General features: G+C 35.6%; 1 protein-coding gene across 6 annotated transcripts in view; it reads left to right on the top strand.

Annotated features, from left to right (window-relative positions):
• The window catches only part of LOC125070721 (homeobox protein homothorax), a 243,545-nt gene that overhangs the window by 110,663 nt on the left and 107,994 nt on the right, over positions 1-24,888 (top strand). For 4 of the 6 annotated variants that reach the window (XM_047680656.1, XM_047680654.1, XM_047680652.1 and 1 more), the window contains exon 8: positions 10,832-10,840. The exons of the other annotated variants lie outside the window; for them this stretch is intronic. In XM_047680656.1, the coding sequence (XP_047536612.1) occupies positions 10,832-10,840 (9 nt within the window). The remainder of the gene's footprint in view (positions 1-10,831; positions 10,841-24,888) is intronic. 6 annotated transcript variants of the gene reach the window in all.

Genomic DNA, 24,888 nt, shown 5'->3' with positions numbered 1-24,888 from the left:
TAACGATCGGAACGTAGGTGTCACATCACTAGTCTGTCACTTACCGACTGTCTTGTGCTTCGAATAAATAAAAAAAAAGTATATATTTCGAGTGTTATTTATATAATAATAAGGCCCATGTCACATTAAAGGTTACACAAAAAATCGAAGAAAAGATTGCACTGTGTATCTGTCTTTGTGAAATGTATCCGAGACATGGCGCCAGTGAGCGTATTATCTATTACCAATATTGTGAAACGTGATCCATGATGGCTGTATGATGTACCTCAAAATTAGTCTTAAAATTATACACACGATTATAGCTCTTTTTGTACTGAAATTAGACATTACTTTCGATCAAGCGTGATTTTTTGGTAGATCTCGCGCGTATCTCGGTGAATATCATCTCTGTCTCCGCAAACACTGACCGTAGATTAGATAAGGCCGGATGTTGCTTCTGAGATCAGACGACTCTGCAGAGATAACATTTACTCAGGCCTGATAAAAGCCGAGGCTTTCCATTGGAAACGTTTAAACAAATTACAAATGTTGAGACTGAACTGTTCACTAAATTAAAAAATATTTACATTTTTTCCTTCTATAAATGTTTCTTACGCTCTATAACGCTTGTTAGTTAACAATCAATGCGTGAAGAGAACGATTCGACGATGCAAAAATACCGTAACTCTCTATAAACAGCGAGTTTTGTTTAATTTGAATGTAATTCTGTATATAAAACATTCGCTATTTGTTATTGGAGTGTTGTTTATTACGGGATCCCATTATCGACATCCGCACATCACTAATCGTAATTACATTTGAATATCGGAAACTACGTTTTAATGAGATCGAAATAACTAGTAAGGTGCGAACGGCGCCTCCCACTGTTGTTCTATGCACCGATAATGTGCCAAAACCAATTACACCATCGTAATTGGCTGCAGCACGCGAAGTGTCTATCAAAATTATTTTACGTTTGGGGTCGTTTTTTCAATGCACCCCAATGAGATCCACACGCGAGCGTCAATACGGGTAATTGTTTCATTATTCTTCTATTAACTCCGCTCTCGTGGCGATCTGTCTTAGGATCGCCACCCTAAGATATTTCCCACGTTCAATATTTCACATGCGAAATGGAATATTTCGACAAGCCCACTGCAAATATTTTTGTTATGGCTATGGCTATCAAAATAAGAAAAATCGACAGTTGAAATTTTGTTTGCGTAATCTTCGGGTCAAGAAGCAGTCCATACGGGATGTCCCGATCCTTAAATCGTTTCCCAGTAAGTAACACGCGATTGTCTACAAAACTAATTTGGAACGCAACAATATACCGAAAGGACGTGGCTCGTAAAACGAAAAAGCAGTAAAGTCCGAGTTCGCGCCGCTAAAAGCCGCCGGGGCGGGGCCTCTCCGCCCAGCGTTTTAGCGCGCGGACATGCGATGCACTGCAGCGTCTTTATTAGCTGCTGCTGACTTATGGCACCCTGGTACTCATGTTGATAATGTACTAGACAGTGTTTATAATGGTCAAGCTTGAGTTGCTTTTGGAAATTTTCGAACGCTTTTCCAACTTTTCTGAAAAACATTTCGATCATTTTTATTTCAGTTAAAGATATACTAGAAACATTTATTTTTACACTTAATTAATTTGCACGAATATTCATTATCCAATGAATATTATAAAATCTTATATGAATCTCAGGATTGCATTTATGTAATAGAAAGTTCGCTTCTATTAAATCTACGTACGCGAAACAACGACAGGCGAACAATACAATTTGTCAATGAAACAAAGCCGTCGCACGATCCTATTAAAAGCATAATTTAAATTATGCAGTTGGCATGTCTATCGGTGTGATAGATTCTGACCAAATAAAACACGTGTGTGACAGCGTAATCGTTTTGACGCACCATCATTCTCTGCCGTTTAGGTCAACATTGTCTCTTTTGTTCAGACAGAACGTATCAATACACGATACAGGAATACCAGGGTATTAGTGCAGTGAAGGTGTAATAATTAGATTGTAGATCAAAGAGCTAGATAAATGAACTCCTCGCTGCTATGTCGACCTGGTAATTGGACAGATATTTCAACTGCTTGACTGCTCGATAGACCGATCTTATTGGAATTGGTTTTATCAAAATCGGTATACTCGTTTGATGAGACTGTTAAAGCTGACCACCATATTAATATTGTCACATTATGACACAATTTCTTTATTTGTTATATCTCGGTACATCTCTATATAATATGTTTGCTAGGAGATTTGAGATCAAAACTAGTGTACCCGTTTATCTTTTGATAAAATCGTTTAAATGATACAGTGATAAGGTCGGTGCCTTAGATGTACAATAAGAATAGCTTAGGGCTGGGTACATTTACAACTATCGGTTAAGCCTGAGCGCGTGGATGTTGGATACGAAGACAAGTGGCCTAACTCCGTTTCCAAAAAAAAAACATTTTTTTTAAATTTATGTATAACCTCTTCTTTTAACATTACCCTTCTTTACTCAGATTTTAATAAACCTCTGTTTGACATTAAAAAAGAGGTCTTGGAGATTCCACAATGCTGCTGCACTAGGGATTAGATATACTTACAGTCTGATATAGATATATTTGACTTGTGTTTTATTTAGATATTATTTACATCAAGGACTACATGACATGACTACATGACTGATGACATTACAAGATATTCATACTATTTTATGCCACTAGAAATATTGTAGATAATAAAATTGATAAACGCTAATCATTGCTTTGTTAAGATAATCTTTGACTACAACTATTCAAGACAATATCATTGATCAAGGTTTTCCTGAAACAAAAATATTTGACGTCGAATTCGATCGTGAAATGTTAAAAAATGACTTACGTAACGAGCCTGTCATTATCGTAATTATTGTATTTAATGTCGCCTGTCTGCTGAGTTCGTTTTCGACATTTCACGATTGAAATCAACGTCGAGTTTCGAATTTGTTTCTCACAGAACAACCTCATAATGTCTTGTCGTTGCTATTTATCCACGAATGGCAAATTATTTGGAACTTCGCACGTTTATAAGAAATAAAAAAAAAAAAAACAATTAAAAATATATTACAAATTAAAAAGATAAAAAATCGTAAAATCGAAATAGATTTTATTTTGGTTCGTATTTTTGAATACCACAATTTTGATGTTTTAATTAAATAGAAAATTTATCAAATTATCAATATGGAAATTATTTATTTATCAATAAGTCCACACTACAATTCCAGGCATTTTTATCATCTATACTTATAAACTTTTCTAGAATAAATCGCCTTTTCTAAAAATTATATATTTTTTTTAATTAAGCTTCAAATATTAAAATCACATTGGATTGAATTCTGATAAAAATGTAGAATAATATTTCCAAAAACTACCACGGTCTATATTAAGATGAAAAAATTAAAATGATTTTTCTGATTGAATATTGATACACATCCGAACTACTGCGTCTTGATAGCTGAATATTTTTTTAATGAGCGAGGGTTTGAACCATTGTAAGTTTTAAGTTAAGTCGGTGGGCTTGTCGTTCGTACAGACATAATATGAAATAATGACCTATCATGTGTTATCAGCCACCGTGTTAAACGTCAAACATTTATGGAATTAAAACTGCGTCTTTATCTTTACGATGTGTTCTCTAATCTCTGATAACTGTGTCAACTATTCCCATGGGGCGAGGTTGAGACATAGCGCCCGTATTAAACATTATATTATTACACGAGGTTTCTCCTGCGAACTCATTGGCGTGGACGCTGAATATGCTGATGGAATTATCTGACTATTCCCTGGGAGTCAATTCGTTACTTGAGATAAAATAATTAAACTGTAACCACAGAAACTGCCAGTATCTGTCCCACCGTTGGGCCATTTGCCTTGAGGAGCCTTCTGTGTGCCGTTTACGAGATGTTTGACCTAAAAATTAATACGAAGTAAAATCATACCATAATCTGTCCTTTAATTGTTAAATGACAATTAACAATAATTTATTATCTATGCTTACATATTTAAGAAGTAAAATAATCAAAATAGAAATGTTGCGGTGCCAACTTTAAAAAATCTTCCAATCACGAAATCTTTTAAGTAAAAGTTCGTCGAATCCATAAACAGTTACAATATTTCTCCGAACCAATACACGTCCCGTTTTATTAGATTGATGTACAAAAATAAATTGATGCCATTATCTAAAAACGCATTCGTTTCTAACAATGCGCGTGCGCAGCGGAAACATTGTCTATTTATTATTAGAGCAATATCAAAGGATCGAGGCGGCCCTTCCACGAACGCGCGCCTTTGTCTTCAACAGATACATTTGCTATTTGTATAACGTATGTATATTTATTTACACACAATATCCTAAACACGGATAAATATCTCGTATAACTGGAAACCTAATTTCTTTAATACGATTTCAAGTGCGGCTAACGGATAAGCAAATTCCTGAGGCAATTCAGCGCCTTATCTTATCGGACTGAAGATTCAATTTCACTATCAGTTTTAAAATAAAATGTGATGTAAAAAATCTGTACAAACCCTATACGCAAAAATAAAGAAACCATTTAAAATTTACGACTCTTAAGACGACTTACAATTTGACCTCAGAATACATAACGTAAAGTATTAAATATATTAACCATAGAATGCAAATTGCATTCGGAAAGTGACAAGTATTGTACGAGAGCTGTTAAACATAAAATTATATAATGAACTAATCGCAACCACTACGACCCTACGAACAATGGCGTCGTTAATTGAGCCCTTTGTCCGCTCGAATAGAAAATTTCATGTTCAGCCGCCAGTCGAAATGGTGGCGTTTCATTTTATTGCGCCAGTTTTAATGTAAATCACACGGCTTTGTCAGAAGGTACACTCGGATGCTTCTAATGAATTTAATTTAAAATTTCTATAAATTTTAATATTTATTCGAAGAACAAATTCTAAATTCTCTGTGCATTCTCTTTGCCGCCAATAAAACTCAACAGATAATAATAGATTTATAAACTTGAAATTCGAACGCGAAGCGACTCCGTAATGAAAAATAGTTTGTTATGACATGTGTAGCGTAAAAGAAAGTTATTGTTCCATTTTTAAATTCGCTTTCACGTATCCCTATTTGCCAGTTCCTAGGAATCGTGGAATTCGGCTTGGCGCCTTTGATACGAGAGCGTTTAGTAACAGCGTTGCCTGGAACCGCTTGTTTGTTTGTCGGGCTGTAAAACTGTTACGAATCGTAAACGGTCGTGTGTGGTCAGTCCTTACGACGAAATCCGAACAGATGGGCTGAGATCAAAAGAGTCAGGAGCGATAAAAAAAGTTAATGCGTATCACAAGTAACAACTCAGTACTAGAAAATGACGGTTCGAAAGCGACGATCGTTTTGTATTTTTCTTTCTCGTTACACGCCATATATTCCTTCTTAACGCAACGCGTGAGGGGTTGGAAATAACAATCCCATTTTCCAGGTATTTTCCGTGCCCCATATTGGAAGGATTTGTTGGGCCCGCGACGGCGCGCAATCATTAGCCGTGGAATCCTCTACATCTCCCTGATGCCCTGGTACAGATGGCTTGTCTATTGGAAAATTTGCAGGGTTTTAGATTTTACTCCATTGGGAAACCGAATAGCACATATTTATTTATTTAAAAACATTTTTTACGTTTAATAATTAAAATTAGAGAAATCCATAATTAATCAAAAATATTAAAGTATTTTCGATTCGTCTAGCTATATAAATATATTTTTATTTATTTATAATAATTTGCTCCATACATGTTAAACCTATTAATTAATCTTAGAAATCTACGATTAAATAATATACTGAATATTTTAAATGAATGATAGAGTTTATCATCTAATAGTTTCAACACGATAAGTTCACAGACAAACAGACTGGTTTTATAAACTTACAATTATTTTGTTCATGATATATATAATAGATATATGTAAATAAATTACAGGTTTAATTATAGTGGTAACCGTCGCCTAAGATGGTGACAGACACGACGATTAAACAAGCCTTATCCACGATCAATGTTTAATAACAGATGCAATTATAACTCTAATGCTCCATTATCAAATGTAAGCGCAACGCCGGGCGCTGAGCGTTATTAACCGGGATTACCGGATCCCGCCCGAATCCCCGGATACCGGGATTTGCTCCGGGATCGGGACCAGTGGAAATGATAAAAGATATGCCTCTTGGATACGGTCTCGTACGAGTAAATGATAATGTGAGCTCTTGATACCGCGAAAAAGATTTGTAGTAAGAATTATTTCTTATCTATTTCGGTATTCGGTATACGAATATTTTAGATAGAAACAAAATGTTTAGACAGCGAAACTATCTGAAAAATAAATACGGTGTTTAATTTTTGCGCGCTCTATCTTTCTGAACGGAAACTTGTAATGGTCTTAGCTGACAAGTAACAATGAAACAGTATTTTTTGTAACGTATCTGACTATCGTACCTTTTGGCAGGTGACCATTCATCACCAGATGGCCTATCCGTGTTTCAGTTTCTATAAAATATGACGTGCACTTGTCTAACCGTAATAGTTTTTGTCACCATTTCGAATGTCACTCAGAGACGCTGCGTATTGTGCGAACCCTGTTATTTTTTACAAAGACATTTTATTTCCATGTCGCCGTTCGGAGATGCATCTGTCATTTAAAAAAATATATTCGAAAAACCGACTCTGGGGGGAAAGATCGTCAGCCAGTCAAAATCCCTAAAGGACTAAAAAGTAATGAACAAGCCATGTTAACGGGGCGGGGGTACCAGGCTCGCATGAGCTAGGCGTAGGCCGATATCAGCAGTACAAGCGATCGCACTTAACCGTCACTTACGTATCAGTCGCTGCAGCGCTATCATTCAGCGTCGCGCGTGCATTAGCGATGTCGCCGGTCGATAATTTATTGGACACCTCCTCGCGGCTATGCGGGCCGGTGACTGCGGTGATAGCGATGATTAAAAACGCTCCGTGATAACTTAATGGTCCTGCCTGGATGCTGTATTATCGAACGTTTCCTTAGTTTTCTCATTTACAACAAACAACATTTCGATCTTCTTGTACGACATTTGTTGTAATACTTCTGTACTAAACTAATTGTGTTCCGACGTCCTAAGCACGTGTACTTGTATCCTTTTCCGTCTTTGTGAAACTCATAGAAGTTTTAGAAGATATATAAATAATCATAAATTCCGTATAATTTGCGGGAATCGACTTGTACGATTATTCTCGAGTATCACGAATGTGTGCCACTCGTACCGCACATTATACCGGTATACCGGTCTCACGAGAAGTCGCAACTACAGCACCCTTACCCACTTTAAACTATTGAAGATGTTCAGACGTTAGCCACGGTCTTTGTACAAACATTATTGGAAACGATATTATTTTTATATCTACAGATCTATAAGCAATCACGGGTGACATCAACAAGATACTATGCTAGGATTTCATTTTTATATACATATAATCCTAACTTAATAAATCAACAGACAATTATATAATAAACAACAAAAACCTCTTGTAATTGTCTTTAATTTATCTAAATATCTTAAAATAGATGAACACAAATCAGAGATTTTTTCTTATGTATAGATTTTGTATCAAAAATATATTAAAAAAAACTACATAAATATTATTACTCATATTTTATGAATAATGTAAATATACTTGCTGTATAACGCAAGGTAAATAAAGTCACAAATCAAACCCTAAATGATTGTAAAAACAATGTCACCTCATTGCTTGATGGTACCAACCACCAACGATCCACCATTCCCGTTACCATTACACCTGAACTTACCGTAAAACCGAACCGTTGAAATTGTCAAAGTCAGCGACGCGGGTCACGCCGTATAAATAACTCTATAACCTCGTTACAAAAATTAATCCTTACACGTATTGAAATAGAGTTTAAAATCGAACAAGAGTTATGGATTGCTATTATTGTATATAAGACTCTTATTAAGAGCGACTCCCACTCGTGAGTGAGGCACGCAAGCGACTAATGTTTAGTTTACATGGCGCTAGCAGAGATTACAAAAAGCTGGACCGTCATATTTAAAAACTTATGATTTTTTTATTTCTTGTAACAATTTTGATATCAGAGGATTTAGAAAACATTGCTTACGATATAAGATTCTAAAAGAAAATTAATTGAGCTCTTCTCTTCCCTACTACTGGTATTTGAAGCCTCAAAAACTTAGTTATATTTTAAATATCTTTAACCGTGTCGATTTATTTTTCTTCATATGACTTATTCAAACAATCTGTTACCACTAAGAAGACTATTATTACAATTTGTTGAATAGAATCATAAATATTCATCGAAAAATTTCCATTGTAACTTATATTTCGTTTTAGCGACGCTTTACTTAACATTTTCAAACAAGATGTAATATAATATGCGATGAAAAAATATAAAAACAAATTAAATCGAATAAAAATAGTATATTTTTTAAATATTTTTCGCCATGTAAGCCGTCTCGTAACAAGTAAGTGGAATCATACGTACATTTCCAAGTATGGCCGCGTCACACGAGGCCCGGAGCCACCGTACACATTACTGACGATCTCCGCTTAAATTAAACCAGTTTAAAACAATACAAGATGGAGTATGCGTTCATAAAAGAAAGTTTCCTAGCTATTTTAGATAACGGTTCGTAATAGTGTTGCCACTTATTGAATAGTTATTTTTCGAACAAGTCTATTAAACAAATGTCAAAACGTGATTCATGATTGTGATTTACAGATTCATCAATTATTGTTGCTTTTGCTGCTGATAGCTTTTTTACAGCAAATATATGATTTATCTTAAGTTTTGTCGTACTATAAATGATATATTTTTCATGAAACGCAACCTTTAATATGTAGTGTGTACGCGGAGTATTGTGCACGAAAGCACACAACAAATATATTATCACACGTTTAATATTACAAGCATATCCATGCATTCGTTGCTCCTCTTTAATTTTATTTGAAAACAATTACACGATATGCGCTTTCATATTGTGAGTTGTGTATTATACCAGAGAGCTGCGCGCAGTTTCAACAACGGTACTGTTTAAACCCAATTCTTAAACGTATAGAATACTAAACGATTCACGCGACTGCGTCCGAGTCTCGCTTGATTTTCAATATATAATTCTAAAATGTCTCTACAATCTGAGGCACAAAAACTGTCAGTTACTTTAGGTTAGGGTTCGTACGTATGTACGTAAGTCTGTCGATACGTGACGCAGTAATCAAAGGTCAGTAAGAGTCTCGTCGGCACCGAGCGGTCGCGCAATTGGAATGTAAATAGAATCAAAGCGGGCAACAACCGCTCAGACGCAGGAAAAACTTCTTTTAATTATTTATTTAGCACTGCTCGCTGCCCGCGGTTTCGCTCCGCTTGTTCGAAGCTATAAAGTTTCATTAATGGTGTGCTAAAACAACAATGTCGAGATTGAACTCGAAGACCCGTGAAATCGCATTCGGAAACGTGCTGCCGCGGAGTTAATCTTTAAATTTACTCTGCTTTAATTGTATAATCAAATTATATGAGTAATAAGTGCTCATTGTTTTAAGGTTGTATTTTTTTTTTGTTACTTGTTATTATTTTAAATACTCTTAGTAAATTAAACAAAGCCAGACGTTCGTAATTAATGCGACTTTAATATTATTAGTTATAAATATTAATTTATTTACAAAAAAGATACAAACTTACACAGACGAACGTATGTATATTTTTTCGCTAATTGCTTTGTTTTGACTGGGGTTTGAACAACAAGACGACGGTGAAAGCCAGTTATCACTTAAGCAGATTATTGTCATAAAGGATATTTTATGTTTTATAGAACTTTTTTTAACTACGAAGCTTGTAAAACATAAATTGATTTTTAATAAAGATATTGTGAGTGATGTATAATAATAGACATTTAAGTTAACTTGTATTTATACATTATTTCCGTTACCTGGTTCTCATAAACCAATGGGATTGTCAATCTGACTCAACCGGAAAGAGTCCCAACAGGACCAACGGCTTTACGTTCCAATTCAGCCTCAGAAAATGTCTCTATGCAATATTTTTTACCAGCCCTACCCGGGATATGAACCCTGGACATAGAGATTTGAAGTATTATAAAGTAGATCAACATACCGATACAATTCATATGTACCCTCTGGGTAAAACTCACAACTCTATGCTAGAAAACTTCTTAAACATAAACATTACATTCAGAATAGTACGTTATTGATATGCCTCTGATCACCTGTCAAACTGTCAAGATGTCATTTCTGTCAAGTCGATATGATAGCTGTTCTCAAAACTGATAAGAACTGATAACAAACTCATATAGTTCCAAGATACCGACTGTGACGCTTTTAACTTTGAGACTCTGTACGTATGAGGAAATATGTAACGAATGTTTTGAACACTTCAAAGATTATGAAATTCGTAAATTAATGAAATTAATTCAAACCATATTTATTATAGTGTTTTAATATGCTAACGTCATTGCCGGACGACTATAAAAAAAGCAAACCTAAAATTAAATTAACTATGACATACTTTTAAATAAAAAGCAGTTGTTTTAAACGAGTTCTGCGATACTTTTTTTAATTTAATAGCTATTTAAGAATATAAAACTAAATGAGACGTAATGAAATGACGGAATAATAATACAATAAATTAATTTTGATCTCGTCTAAGAAGTGTGGGGAATAGTAATAATTAAACAGCTTAATGACAAATGACCTAGTTTATCGAGTACTGCATGGTCGTGTCAATTAAAATGGCGATTATTAATAAGAATTTTCTGCTTTGTTCCAGATGCCATGGGTAAGTTGAGCGAGACAACAGGAAGCCCCATAAATCATGGTGAGGCTGTAAAAAGATAATGTTAACAAAAATTTCCAATCTTCATAAAATTCGAAAAATAATTACGGTCGCACCGGCGGTTTTTTCAACGCGAAATAAGTTAATCGGGCAACACTAGGAGTCGGACGGGGATTCGCCTCGCGTCATAAACTTTGATTAGGTCATTAAAGCATGTTAATTTATTAGCGTTCGAACAACTTTCATTTGTAATAAACACACAAAAATCACCCATAAAAGTTTTACGTTACCGTACTTTATGCGGCGAGGCGCTCGCCGGCTTTTACGACCTTTTAAAACGTTCTCACGTGTGTAAGATCGAAAATCACCTCTCTGGTGATTAACTGCACGGTCCATTGTCGACGCTAAAGCCGATTTGGAGGACATTTGAAAATCGCATTTTTAAACTTCAAAAATAGAACTTTAGTTCGACGATTAAAAAGTCGTCCGAAAACCGCAACGCTCGCAGCGCGATATTAATTCGAAATTCGAACTCGTTGCATGCAAATTAAATATTAAGTATTTCGGTATACGATCCCGATATAAATAAAAAAGGACGGTTTCATATTCATATTCATACACGCTGTCAGAATGACGTATTCATTCCAATTTCAAAAATCAACGTTCGAATCCGTTTCAATTTTGAAATTTTGTCAGTTCGGAAACGGGGTATTCATTTGGCGCAAAATTCCCGCGATGCATAAAATAAATTAAATTCAAACAATATCAATCGGACACGGGAACACACTCAGGCGTTTTCGTTTTGCTATTTATCATAAAATATGGACGTCGCGCTGAAATTAAACATCTCCGTCTCCTTCCAACTCGTATCGCGTGACAGGGACGAATGAGCATAACTTTTTTTTCTTCATTACAAATTGTGTTATCGACTTGTCCGTCTGTGTGTTGATTTGTTCGTGTCCGTATCGCCGTACGATATTAATTACTGACATAATGAGCTTTGTTCTTTCGAGTCGATTGTGATCATACTCCGCTATTAAAACAGCGTTCAGTTGAACAATGGACTTGTAAGGCAAGAATGAAGATTATATTATACTTGCCTTAAATCGAATTCCATTTGAATCGTAGGACATTTTACGTTTCTATGTAAAATCACGGAGCTGGATAATAATTGTTAGTTCTGTATACATAATAAGTAGTATGACTTTTTTTTTTCAATATCTCAACTTGTCATTGTTTTGATTTAAAATAGGAATAAGTGATTAAAGAGCGTGTAAGAACAGCAGTGCCACTCTGTAAAATCACTTCGTATCTCAAACTTTCTGACACAGAAAACCTCTACAGATAATAAATAAAAAAAAAGAAGATGCACTAATAAGGGGGCAATTTGAAAGTATAGTGTTGTTCAGTGGGCAGAGATTGATGATAAATTATGACCTATATACTTATATAAGCTGCTCCGCCGGTTTCATCCGCGTTAAACGTTTCTGTTCCGCCCCCCTCTTTCCCGTGCGTGATGTTATATAGTCAACCTTTCTCAATAACTGAGCTATGTAATGGAAAAACTTCTTGCCGGTTCTTCTCTGTGCTTTCCGAATCGGTAAAATGACGATTCATAAGTCGTTTTATGTATCTACTGAATTTAAAAAAAAACGATTTTGTATCGCACGCTTTAGTTTTGTAATATAAGAATAATCTTATGCCGAGAATCACATATACATATATAAATAAATGATCCTTTGTGCGTCTGTTCTGTATATAATCCGATTGAGTTAAACTTTGTCAGGTTTCTGGGCTTAATACAACTTTAAAATTAACATCGACTACAGACCCTGAGATGACCGACATCTGGTTGAAGGCTTCCTCTCCTTTCGAAGACATTTAGACCTTATTCCACCACCAAAAATGCGGGTCGACGTCAATTCAAAGACTAATGAACACAAACTAAGCACGTGGAATTTCAGTACTCTTTGAACCCGCAATCTTCGGTTACGATTCATGTTTTCTAGCCACTAGACCATACCAGCTCATCTCAGTGAAACCTTATTAAACCGGTTAATGATATTATTGTCTATACAGCGTACTTACAATCACTTTCGTAATTAGATTTTAAAAAAACCCTAGTTTTTTTACAATTAACGTAATAAATATTCAAATAAAATTTTTATGAAAGTGCAAAACATACAAATTACCCGTGACTGATATCTTGGTATCAATTAACTAATTAGAATGATCATAGATTGCATTGTTAGGTCGATCGTCCATTAAAACTATAGCATTGTATCGCCATCGCTCAGCTTGAATGCAACAGACAAGCTAACAACTCCTTGACGATGCTGTATGTTAGACTAGGACGGATATATATTTCTATACATCGCTTTATAAGCTGTTAACGATCTGTCTGTGATTTGTATAATTGTTGTTGTAACAGATGCGATGGTACGTCAGATTGACGCCATGTTGTCAAACGTTTGCACGATCATAGCAATTATAAAATACAATGAGTTTTCCGTCACGCTTGTTAAAGGTCATGTAAACGCTTATTAAATTATCACCCTGTATAGATTTCATTAGATTTCAAAGCTCGCTTCTAACTATGAAAGACGTATCTTTATTTCGTAATACATACAAGTAAAACATTTTCATAAAACCCGTAGTGAAGGGCCTTACGATAAAGTTACAAACGAGAATTTCAAAAGGACGATGTTATTTTCTTAATATTGAATTTTTCTCAAAAAGGAGCAAGACGCCACAAGACGTCTCCTTTACAAAATCCCATTTATTTTATTGTTATTGTTAACAGCTTGTCGGAGTCACGAAAAACCGCTAAACGTAACGTTGACACGTACCAAAACGGTTGTATCGGGCAGAGATTCAAATTTCGAACGCAAAATTCAAGATGGCGACCTTCGCGAGTCGTATATCAATCGTGATTTACGCGCCACGGTCGAGGTCGACGGCCGCCCGAATTTCGTTCAGAAATGCACTCGCCGAGTAATTTATTTGTGACCATCTATTATTTTGTAGACTCACGAGGTCCTAAACGCAGCTGACATTAATATATCATTTTACGCGACGGCGCGGCCTACCTTGTCTGCGTCCCGCTCCCACGCGCCGCACGCGGCTTCGAGCGAGCGGGACAGAGGCACGGGGGCGAGTGGTTTGCGTTTTCACTTTTTATAGTAGCAATATATTTGATCAGCTGATCGTCATGACGTTTACTGCGCGTGTGGCTATGTGTAATGTTTTTCATAATTTATATTATAGTTGTTTTGTGTTTTTATTCGAGTTGACTAGGTCGTGGTTTATTTATAATGTTGAATATTTATCTAACAGTGTTACCCGCTTCCGCGCGATCGGTGTTGACATATAAACTTAGCAGCGACCACACTTTTGGTTATAAAATTAGTTTTATTGTCATTATAAATTTAAATAAGCGGTTGCCGTGCTGAATTATGGCGTTCATTTCAAACTTGAACTCATGTAACCTTTGAATACGTCGATAGAAAAATATCGTGTAATAGTCGTAGTTTGCGACGCTGGATGTTTATAACCATGTTCCGTTAAATTTTAATATAAATGACGTAATTCAAATTATTATAACGGTCACACCAATTCTAAAAGAAGTCAGTTTTATGAAACCAAACCTTGAACCTCTATTGAAGCAGCGTTGTGTTAAAAGCTCCACGCCTTCTCAACGAGAAAACCTTCCCAGCTGTGGGATATTAACAAGTTACCGGTCCGATAACGTGGAATTATTAAATATAATAATTATATTGTGAATTCGTTTCGGTTTTCCATTTAGAACTCACGATTGTTAATAATCACTAAAATAAAATTAATTATAAATATGTATGTCGTATGTTATTGGAAATAGCTGCTCGACTAATCGATTCCCGTAATCAATCATCGACCTCTGGTCTATACATATATCAGTAACAAGACAGTTAAACATTAGAACTAAACAAAAGCTTTAATCAAGATTGTATGGTAGAGCACCCGTTCCCAACTTAATCTGTAGTTATATCTTTCATGATAGTAAACTGTGAAATATTCCTGATTTTTTCTATAACGGTAGAAATTTAATTTGGTCGCCTGATGGTAAGTGCAACTCACTGTCCATGGATTGGCGCCAAATATTTTTCTACCATTCTTCACATCGCCAATGGGTCACTAAGCTAAGTTGTTATGTCTCTTCTGTAGTACCACTGACCTGACCTGACCTGACCTTTCGAACCGGAGCACAGCAGTACTTAATTGCTGCTTTAGAATAATTCGATTAAACCATTGCTACCAGATCGTTCAAACTCTGTTCATTTTGGCTTGACACACACACACACACATGTACACTGTTTTCTCGGTTATTAGCATAGTATATTGATATAAATATTAACCAAACGCATGAAAAGCGGGTAGGCTTACTGAACATTATCCAGAACTCCCATAACATACAGAAAAAAATTGCAAAAAGTTCTTAATTAAAGCGTATCTATATGTTTCCTGGGTTTTACAATGTGGTTTTACAACTACAAGGCGAGATTGAATATATGATACATTCTGTCTTAGACTACATCAGAACCTACCATCAAGCGTGAACCCAATATTGTAAAAGTTAATCAAACTAGTCATATAAGGTAAACAATACCTACATCGTTATTACAGACTTATGACATTTCGTCTTTGAGTCTTACCGTGGGTTATATAATGAATATAATTTAAGAATGTTATTTACAATACTAGTTTTCACCAGATTTGAGTTTCGTTAAAATTAGTCGTGTTCGCGTGCACGTGGCTCCTGTAAATATTTTTGGAGGCAATCGATTTCCGAAATCCATTCTGTACCCTCGCTGCTACGACCGGTTAGTGTGGACGTGTCTCTAGTATTATTAAAACGTTAAATAATTTGAACTTGAATTTGAAGATTTTCTTGCCGTTATTTCTTTGAAAAGTTTATAACGCTTTTTATACGACTTTTCTACAATATTTACGGTAAATATTTAGACTATGTGTATAGATATAAGTGATAAATAATACGAAAATATACAATACAATTGCTCAATTCATAGACTTATTTTTATCGTATATCTATTACTGACATAATATGTCATCATTACATAATACGTAATGTAATAATAATTATAATTGATTAATTTATCTAATTGTAATGCTAATGCATAATGTGATTAGCGAGAGGAATTACGACGATTTACGACACACTATAAAATTTGAACGATAAATCGGCGATAATTACGAAAACAAATTAAATATATAACAGATAGTCCATAACAAATATTTAATTTTTATAAATACATTAAATTATAGATAAAAAATATATAAAACAGAAGATACCGTAGCGTCTTATCCACAATAATCTCCAGGCATTAGCGCGTATCGCACAAGCCTAGCATCATTAATCTACGTGACAGTTCAAAATTTAGTTACAGAGGGTCCCCCCTCCGTGGCCCGCTACCCGCGCCCCCCTCCCTTCGCTCGAATGTGGCAAGTTTTTGAGGCACTCCCAAATACGGTTCGTTTGTTGAAAAGTTGCTTCCAATTTTATTATTGTTTACGAATACATTTTTGTTTACCGTAAATTCTTTTACCGATGGTATCGATTGGTGGTACGTTCAATTGTCTAACAAGCGAAGGTGGATTTGTTTTAACGCTTTTAGTGCAACCCGCTCTATTCATTGTTTTCATAGCATATAGCTCAGCATAACGTTTTTTTCCGTCTCTTTGTGCTGGTAACATGTATTATAATTGAATGAGTACTGGTAACAGTTTTCATAGTAATTTCATACCCAAAATTGACAGAATTAATATGCAGTGTATAGATAATTTTCTTTCCGCCTCGTTCGGATTTGATAAACGAAAATATTAAAGCAAATTCATGATAAACATGAATCAATCCTAATTGATACAGATTTCTGTCAATTTTGATATATTTACCCGTAGTAATATTGCCTATCTTAGCGGGAAAGCTAAGATGACGCCGGCGCCCCGTCGCGCTGCCATCCGCAGATGTTCTAGCTACTGTTAATTACGTCTCACAAGTGCTGCATACTCCTACCCGCTCATGTGAGCCTGGTACTTTAGACAACATACAAATTAGTAACAGTTAAATTTTAACAAGTGGAAATTTAATGGAAAATTAAATAAATTAATTGTTTATTTTAAAAGCGACAGGTATTCATCATTCCCTAGTTCATGTGATACGCAATTACAAATTAAGACAAGTAATAGATGGTTATTATTTAAAAAATTAACAAGAAACGTCTGAAACACGTTTCGCGATCCGGCAAAAACCAGTAATAATTTAATTTCCCGTCTTTTTCATATAACATATACGGTGGTAAATTGCGGATGCGTTTATATAAGTATTACGAGTAAACATGATATTTTTAATTTGAAAAAGTCACGCACACACGTCTTTGAATATTTTTTTTTTTCTTAATCAGCAAGAGCAATGACCTAGAAAGTGGGACCTAACCTTTATACATACATACGTATGTGTGAATCGAGCGAGGCTTCAACCGACCCCGTGTCATACCCGCTTGTAATTTTTTTCTCAAAGTCGGCATGAATAATCACATTTTTCTATACGTTCCGCATTTATTCGAGCGTTATAAGTTCAATGTGGAAACGGCCCGCGTACGTAACGGGGCCGGTCGGGAATCAAACCTTGAATTTATGAGCATAAAGTGTATATTTAAGCGCCGATAGCTAGGCTCGTGAATTTCATGTAAACGGTACCGCTTCGCCGGCGTACCTCCGTCCGTCGCCGATCCTCGTGACTGGCACAATTTTGCCCTGAAGTAGGTATATTTTTGCTTTTTTATTGCGTTCCGTAATCCCAGGGTTCGTATTTAGATGTATATTCGTGACAGTTTTAATATAAATAAGGTTATATGCTAAAGCGCCGGATGATCATCGACACTATGGATTCCTCTATTAAAATAAAACGCCCTTAAATATTTTATAACGTCAGTCCATTGTCAATCACTTTACAGCCGAGTCACTTGTCCGACAGTGTACTTCGTGCCGGTACAATCGCCATCAAAACGTCGTTACTAAAACACACCCTCCGTATTTTCTAACGTTTTATATTCATTTGGACGAGTGCCCTCTCCTCGTTGCCAGTGTATAAAAATTTCGCACTATTGCTTCGGGGAAAACTATTGGAAGTCGAGGAATGTTTGGACGTAGTGTCTTATCTAAGAAAATGATAAAATTATTTTCGTTTTTGTTTTAAGCCTCAAGAATTACAAGATGAACGGAAGTAGGTACGCGAATTATATTTTAGCGTCCTATTGTTCAAAACCGGAAGTGACGTAAAAATTTATATGATACAACGTATTAACGTGAATTACGTGCTCCAGTAACCTTTCCTCGTAGTTGCATAAAATAAATAGTGACGTGCTGCTCCAATTCGCCGATGATCGATGGCGAGCTGTCAAACTGACAGTGTCAAGGTCGAGTTTGACAGCTGTCAAACCGCCCAGACAGTGGTTGTCAAACTGGGCTACGCTGAAAAACGCGGTGCTGTCATGCCGTAATGGATAGCCTTCCGTTGGCTGTGTCATGACGCCATGTTTTGGGGCCAACGAACTTCGACGGTCGATATTTTTTTATTCGTAATCATGTGGTAGATATTTTTTTATTCGTTCCATTGAAGTGTTTTTGTCTACGCTTAAGTTGAATTAACGCTAAGTGCTTCAGATAGTTAATTAAAATATTTTTTGTCGGCTATTATTCATGAATACATATTTTCGAAGCATTTTCTTTTCGACTGTCAAGTTGACAGGCTATTGAACTACACAATCGTAAAGTGTGGTTTAAGTGTCAACGTTTAATTAATTTATATACGAGACCGGTCAGAAAATCAATTTTTTAATGTCTTGAATATATGAGCAGCTATTAATAAATACTTATAAGTGGAGATAAGTAAGACAGCGACGCAAAAACTAATTAATTAAAAAAAAAACTAATAGCGTTCGCGTGTTATCCAAATTTGAAATCAATTTTAAAATTAGAATTAATTGACATAAAATTTTATCACCGATATAATTCATTGATATAACTGACGACGATTTTAAATCAAATCAAAACATATTTTTCTAGTATATACGGATGTAGCTATTACCAACATTATCTGTATCCCTTGTACGAGGTTTCCTAGGAGTATTCAAATGTACAGTTCAGGGAGTGCCTAAGAACTTTATTCTATTAATTTGAAACTAGTTGTTGCTCGCAGATTTGCTTAGCCTCTTAAAGCAAGGCTCTGACACATCTTCAGACTGAAAATAATAGCTTCGCCAGTATTAACATCCATAATCTAACAATTTCCTCAAAGACGCTTTTTTTTAAAAAAATACGTAGGCAGATGCCTACATAGGCCAATGCGCCGCTAACCTGGCTCACTCACCCTTCAAATCGGAACACAACAACACTGAGTACTGCTGTTTGGCGGTGGAATATCTGATGCTGGGTGGTACCTACCCAGCCTTTACACAAAGCCTTACTACCAAGTTTGATTACATAATAAATAAGAAAAGAATGAACATATCAATGTATTAGAATGACATATTATATATAGATACATATTTATATATTTTTTATATAATAATTATATACTTATTGTAATGTTTGTTAGAAAAAGATTCAATTAAAGGATCTAGTGTCTTAAGCATTATGCAAACAAACACAAAACATATTTCCTCGTATTCGTATCCCGTAAAGACTAATGTATACGTACGAAAAGTAATTTTTCTCACCAACGATCATGTGAGGTTAATATCACTCTGATTATGAACTCTGCCAATAAATTAAACCGCTGTCATGTGCCCCCAGAAGACAGCTATCTGGAAAATTCCAACTGGCTTCGGCTCTGCTCACGAGATATTTTCGGCGACGAACTAAACAAGGAACAACGTTGTAAGCTAAGCGATTTTGACATCGTCTAAAAACAAACACGACCTAACTGCTCTATAGATACGCAATATCGATCTGTCGGTCTGTACCTACGGATGATGTACCTAGAATACATCCCCCCGGGCAAGGCATCGACCCTACCTCCCGACGAGCCAATAGCTACTTTATCCCTCGCTAAACAAGTTCTCTTTTCCTTTGACAGATACGAACTTTCTTATGACGATTCCATGTCTGCTGAATCGAGTTCGTTTCCGATAAGACAGTAAAAGACGTGACCGGTGTAAGCGATAATGGTTCTTATTGGTGTTAGTGTAAGGTGGCGATGGGCGGTCTGCCCGCCCTACCTTGGGCGGGAGTAATTAGCCAACTTCACGAACGGTTTTAAAAATGCATTTTTTTATTACACACTGTTTTCACGGTTCGCTGAAGTTTAAGAAGCAACTATTGTTATTATAATCGCTCTCCGACGAGTGTTATAGAGATAAACGTGTAGGTATTTGTTAAGAGAAGGCAATTTGAATTTTGTTAATGTTAAAACTTCACATAATTGTTTTTTGTTTGAATATCTCCGCTCGCATGTTGGGAACCACTGGACCGGCGTTACTTACCTATTCTATGGGCACTTACCGAAAGTGTTATTTCTCGTGTATCTGATCTTAGATTATGTTCGTACTTAATATTATTTTATTTTATTTAGAATTAAACAATTCAATTGTTACCTTTTATATTTTAATATCATCTTAAATAAACTGTGAGTTTATTTTAGACTCAAGGTATGTAAACACGATAGCGTATAAGTAGTTTCAAGTGTATATATGTGGAATTGTTCGTATTTTTCCATTTTAATTTCCTTCAGGTCCCACACAGGGTCGATAAGGGATCAAACCCGGTTACGGGAGAGCTATGGGCACACCATTAAGGAAATTGCTTTATAGACCTGAGGATATTGGCTCCCTGTACGCGTGTGGGGTTCCATCGAATGTGGAAAATGGGCGCTTTTTAATTGCTTCAGTCTGTCTTGTCTCGGGAGACGAAAGGGACAAAAAAGCGATTGATTAATTGATTAAAAAATATGGATCCGAGAATAAAACTAAAACGATTTTTGGTTAAGGGAAATAACTTTCAAATTTGTCTTTATAGTCCCGAACTAAGTCTAGAGAACATACTTGACGTTTTTTATTACACTAGCGTGAAGACATAATTGTTATTTGTTTCGGTTTACTTTAATTTTAAAACTTCATGCAATACAAGGCAATTAAGAAATTAAAATAAATAAAATAATTATTTTACTAATATCATTATAATTTTCAAGCGTGTCAACACTTTTCGTACTCGATTGTACCTTTTCAAATTGCCAAATGACGTTTTACATATAGAAGACATTTTTTAAAATATCCATCGATTAATCTATACCTACATATAATAAAATTTGAGTGTCTGTTTGTAATATTAAAATAACCCATTTTTACTAAATGCATATGTATGTATACACGGTACTTATACCAAAATAACATTTTTTACAATTTTTGTCTGTTTGTCTGTGTTTTGTTTTAATCTCTGGAACGGCTAAACCGACTTCGACAGGACATTAGTAAGGAGTAACTTAGGCTACTTTTATTTTAGAATTATATATAGAATAAAAATAAAATCACGCTACAATATCCAAATAACTTAAATTCAAACAACGCGTACGAAGTTGCGAGGGCACAGCTAGTTGTAAAATATAATAAAACGTACTCTACGTACTTACATCTATTTCTAATATATGTACATTATTGTTAAATACTCGACTGTCAGTTTTGTTCGAATAAAATATGTCTCTCATAAAAGGAGACATCGCCATTCCGCTATCGTCGCTTAAAAAATAATAAAAATAAAATAAAAAAAAAAAACCCCGAAAAAGACCCGACAGTCGAAGCTTACGAGGGCAACATAAAACACGGGGTGTCTCGGGAGAAAAAGAGTGATTTATCGTGAGAAGAGGGACATCGTGGCCTTTATATTCGGGTGCATGGTACAGGTATATCCTAGCAGGTGCTGTTCGCCTGGTATTGTTTATTTTACATTTTTGTTTTTCTAACACAATAAAATAGTTTTTACTTAGATTCCTGCAAGCAACTGTAAGTTATTTCAATATCAGAGCTAAAAATTTTAAAGGTAAATTATCAAGATATCAATTAATTATAATCGAAATTGCCACTCTTAATAATTAATAACTAATCAAATCCTAAACAAGGTACACCCATATATGTAAAACATAAAAAGTCGACTAAAAAACGAGTCGGACCGTCTGAGTGATGCGCAAACCGCAATCAGAGAAAAACACCCCGAGCGTCCGACTCGACCCGCAACAACAATGAAACGAAACGCTAAAACAATAATTAATAGTGATTATTCCGTAAAAATAATTGTCGGTTTCAACAAATTATGCCCTGCCGGTAGATCTAATTCAGAATCCACTGTTATTATACCGCGATCCGGCTGATTCTGATCAGAACATTTGGAAGCAACAATTGTTTAATTCGGAAAACACGAAAAAGAATTATGAATGTGTAATCGCCGCTCTCTAAAACGACTTCGCTATTGTTCGTGTTGTTTTTATAGCATCGGTAATTATTGGTTGGTATCACGAATGTTTTAAAATATTCCGACACTTTTGATTATTAAACAAATTGTTAAACGTAATTAAAGATACCCTGATAAATACGTTTTAATTTGAAGGTAGGTTCGAGGGAATCTATTTTAAATATTGTATTTAGTAAGATCGTTGCTCAAGATAAAATACACGAATCATGTATAGTTTTACTTATTTGAAATAACCATTTTAATAAATGAATTGCTGTATATTATATAGGCACCGATACAGGCGTTTCATTCCATTAAACATTATTTTTAAATAACATTATTCTGATTAACTATGCTGCAAAATGTTAAGTACCTATTATGTCTTGACGTTACAAGACTCGCAGGCCTAAGTTATCGAAGTGAGCGCGACGCGAACATAACTTCCCAGGCACATTTAAAAACGGTTATTAAATTAATATTATAAATGTATTACACTTGTATTGTGCAGTGTTTCAACGGCCGGCGCGTCACGCGCGACCGCCGCGGCCGGCGCGAGGCGCGCGGCGTAGCGGCATATTTAGACAATTTCCTTAACAAACGCGGGGTTCGCCCTCGCGTAAATAACATAGCATCGCCACCTCGACTCGCCCTATTCTGATATTCACCAGGTTATTACAATTTTTCGCCTTATGAATATCGTCGCGTGGAGCCGTAATACCCTCGCCTCGCGTCGGGGGAGTCACACCTCAGCAATTTTACTTTAATTCTTATTTAGAGTACCGCCTTATTTCGGTTACAAGATTTTTAGTATTTGTTTATGGCGTTAACTTGTTTTTTGAGTCGGCGATGGGGCAATTTTCGCTTTTTTCGACGACGTAATTCCACATTACGCGGTCGCTCTCCGAGGGCGAAGGCGCAAATTGGCTATCTCGGTATCAGATAACTCGGAATGGCTCACGGCGCGCGATAAAGGGAATGGAAACAAAGAGTGCGCGGGTCAAGGGCTTTTATTTTCATGAAATCGAATGTTCATTTGGAGTCGCGAGCGTCATCGCTCTGCTATCAATCATGCATGCACCATTGCGCCGCGCGCGCTTTTGTTCGAATTACGAATTTCGAAAAAGGTATATAGTGCGCGGGAAAATTATGGCGGTTGCGTTCTTTTCAAAACTGGAATTGTGCATTCGCCCTCGTCGCATCGCCCGCACTAAAACACTGCATTATTGCGAAGCTATTATTCAATTAAATTATTAAAATGAACATTGGTTATTCGGTAATTTTAACGATTCGTACCCACCGTACCGGGTCCCGTTAACGCGGCGTGTTTATCTGTAAACACAAACGTAGAATATTAGCCGCGGTGTCATTCAGTACTTCCATTATGAAGCGTGTAATATACTTATGCAGTGTGACACCGTTAAAAAAGTAGGAAAATTGCTAATGGTGTATGATATTGCCTCCCCTTATTTTGGGGTAAGAAAAGACTAGGGTGGCAACACCTTCGCGCTCCCAGGAGGCGTTTTTTTGAGTCGAGTGTTTTTTTCTTGATGTTTTTTTGCGTAATGACGTCGAGGTCCTGTGAGAGTTGGACGAATCCATTAGATAGGCGGGAAGAGCTTAATGTAACAGTTTTTTTTTCTTTGGAATCGAAATCGGTTGAAAACGATGTCGCATGTGTCGTTCGGAGGACATTAGCAGGAATTATAATGGCTTTACATTCTAAGTGGGGATGTATTGCCAAGTTGTGTCATACATTTATATATATACGTAACAATCGGAGGTCCTGGCAATTCAAGCGATATTCGGATTCCTATGTAAGCTTCGTTAAGAGCCTCACTAATAGCTCACATCAAATCTGGTTCAGTATATATTTTGTAACATAAAATATATATGTACAGTAACTACGTTTGTAAGATCAGAATACATTTAGGTTCCTGCGATCTTAGGCTATTTCCAAGAACAGGTTCGTAGTGCAGCCTCTACACAGATGAACTGTACTAATTTTTCATTTTATTTCTGAAATTTATGCAAAAGCGTTATTGGCTTAAAGCTTACATCGCATATAATAGTAATCATAAAATAAGTGTGAACTAAGCCCTATATAAAGGCAGGAACAGACAAACTTATATAAGACTTTAATTCAAGGTAAACACATTATTTGCTGACAAGTTCAAATATCTTCTCTGATGACAATGTAATCAAAATAATAAGGAAAGAAAAAAACGGGTTCCTTTTTTAAAATATTTTGTTTTATCGATAAACATAGATATCAAGGTAGAAATAGTTATGCCAACATATAATACATTTAAAAAAATACCTTCTGTTAAGTTACTAGACTTATATGAATTTAATTGATTTCATTCTAAAACTTTATTTAACTTAACACTTAAAAATAATTGTGAGAAACTCCATTATCATTTTAAACAAATACGCTACTCAACTGTTCTTGATACTTGTGTCGCACGTGTTTTACAGATTTAAACACAAAAATACTATTCTAAAGATTAAAGATAGATAATGTAGATAGATATCTGACATGATGATCAATACATATT

This window comes from Vanessa atalanta, chromosome 18 (genome assembly GCF_905147765.1).
Source record: "Vanessa atalanta chromosome 18, ilVanAtal1.2, whole genome shotgun sequence".
Taxonomy (NCBI): Eukaryota; Metazoa; Arthropoda; class Insecta; order Lepidoptera; family Nymphalidae; genus Vanessa; species Vanessa atalanta.
This window is presented reverse-complemented; position numbering and strand designations above follow the sequence as displayed.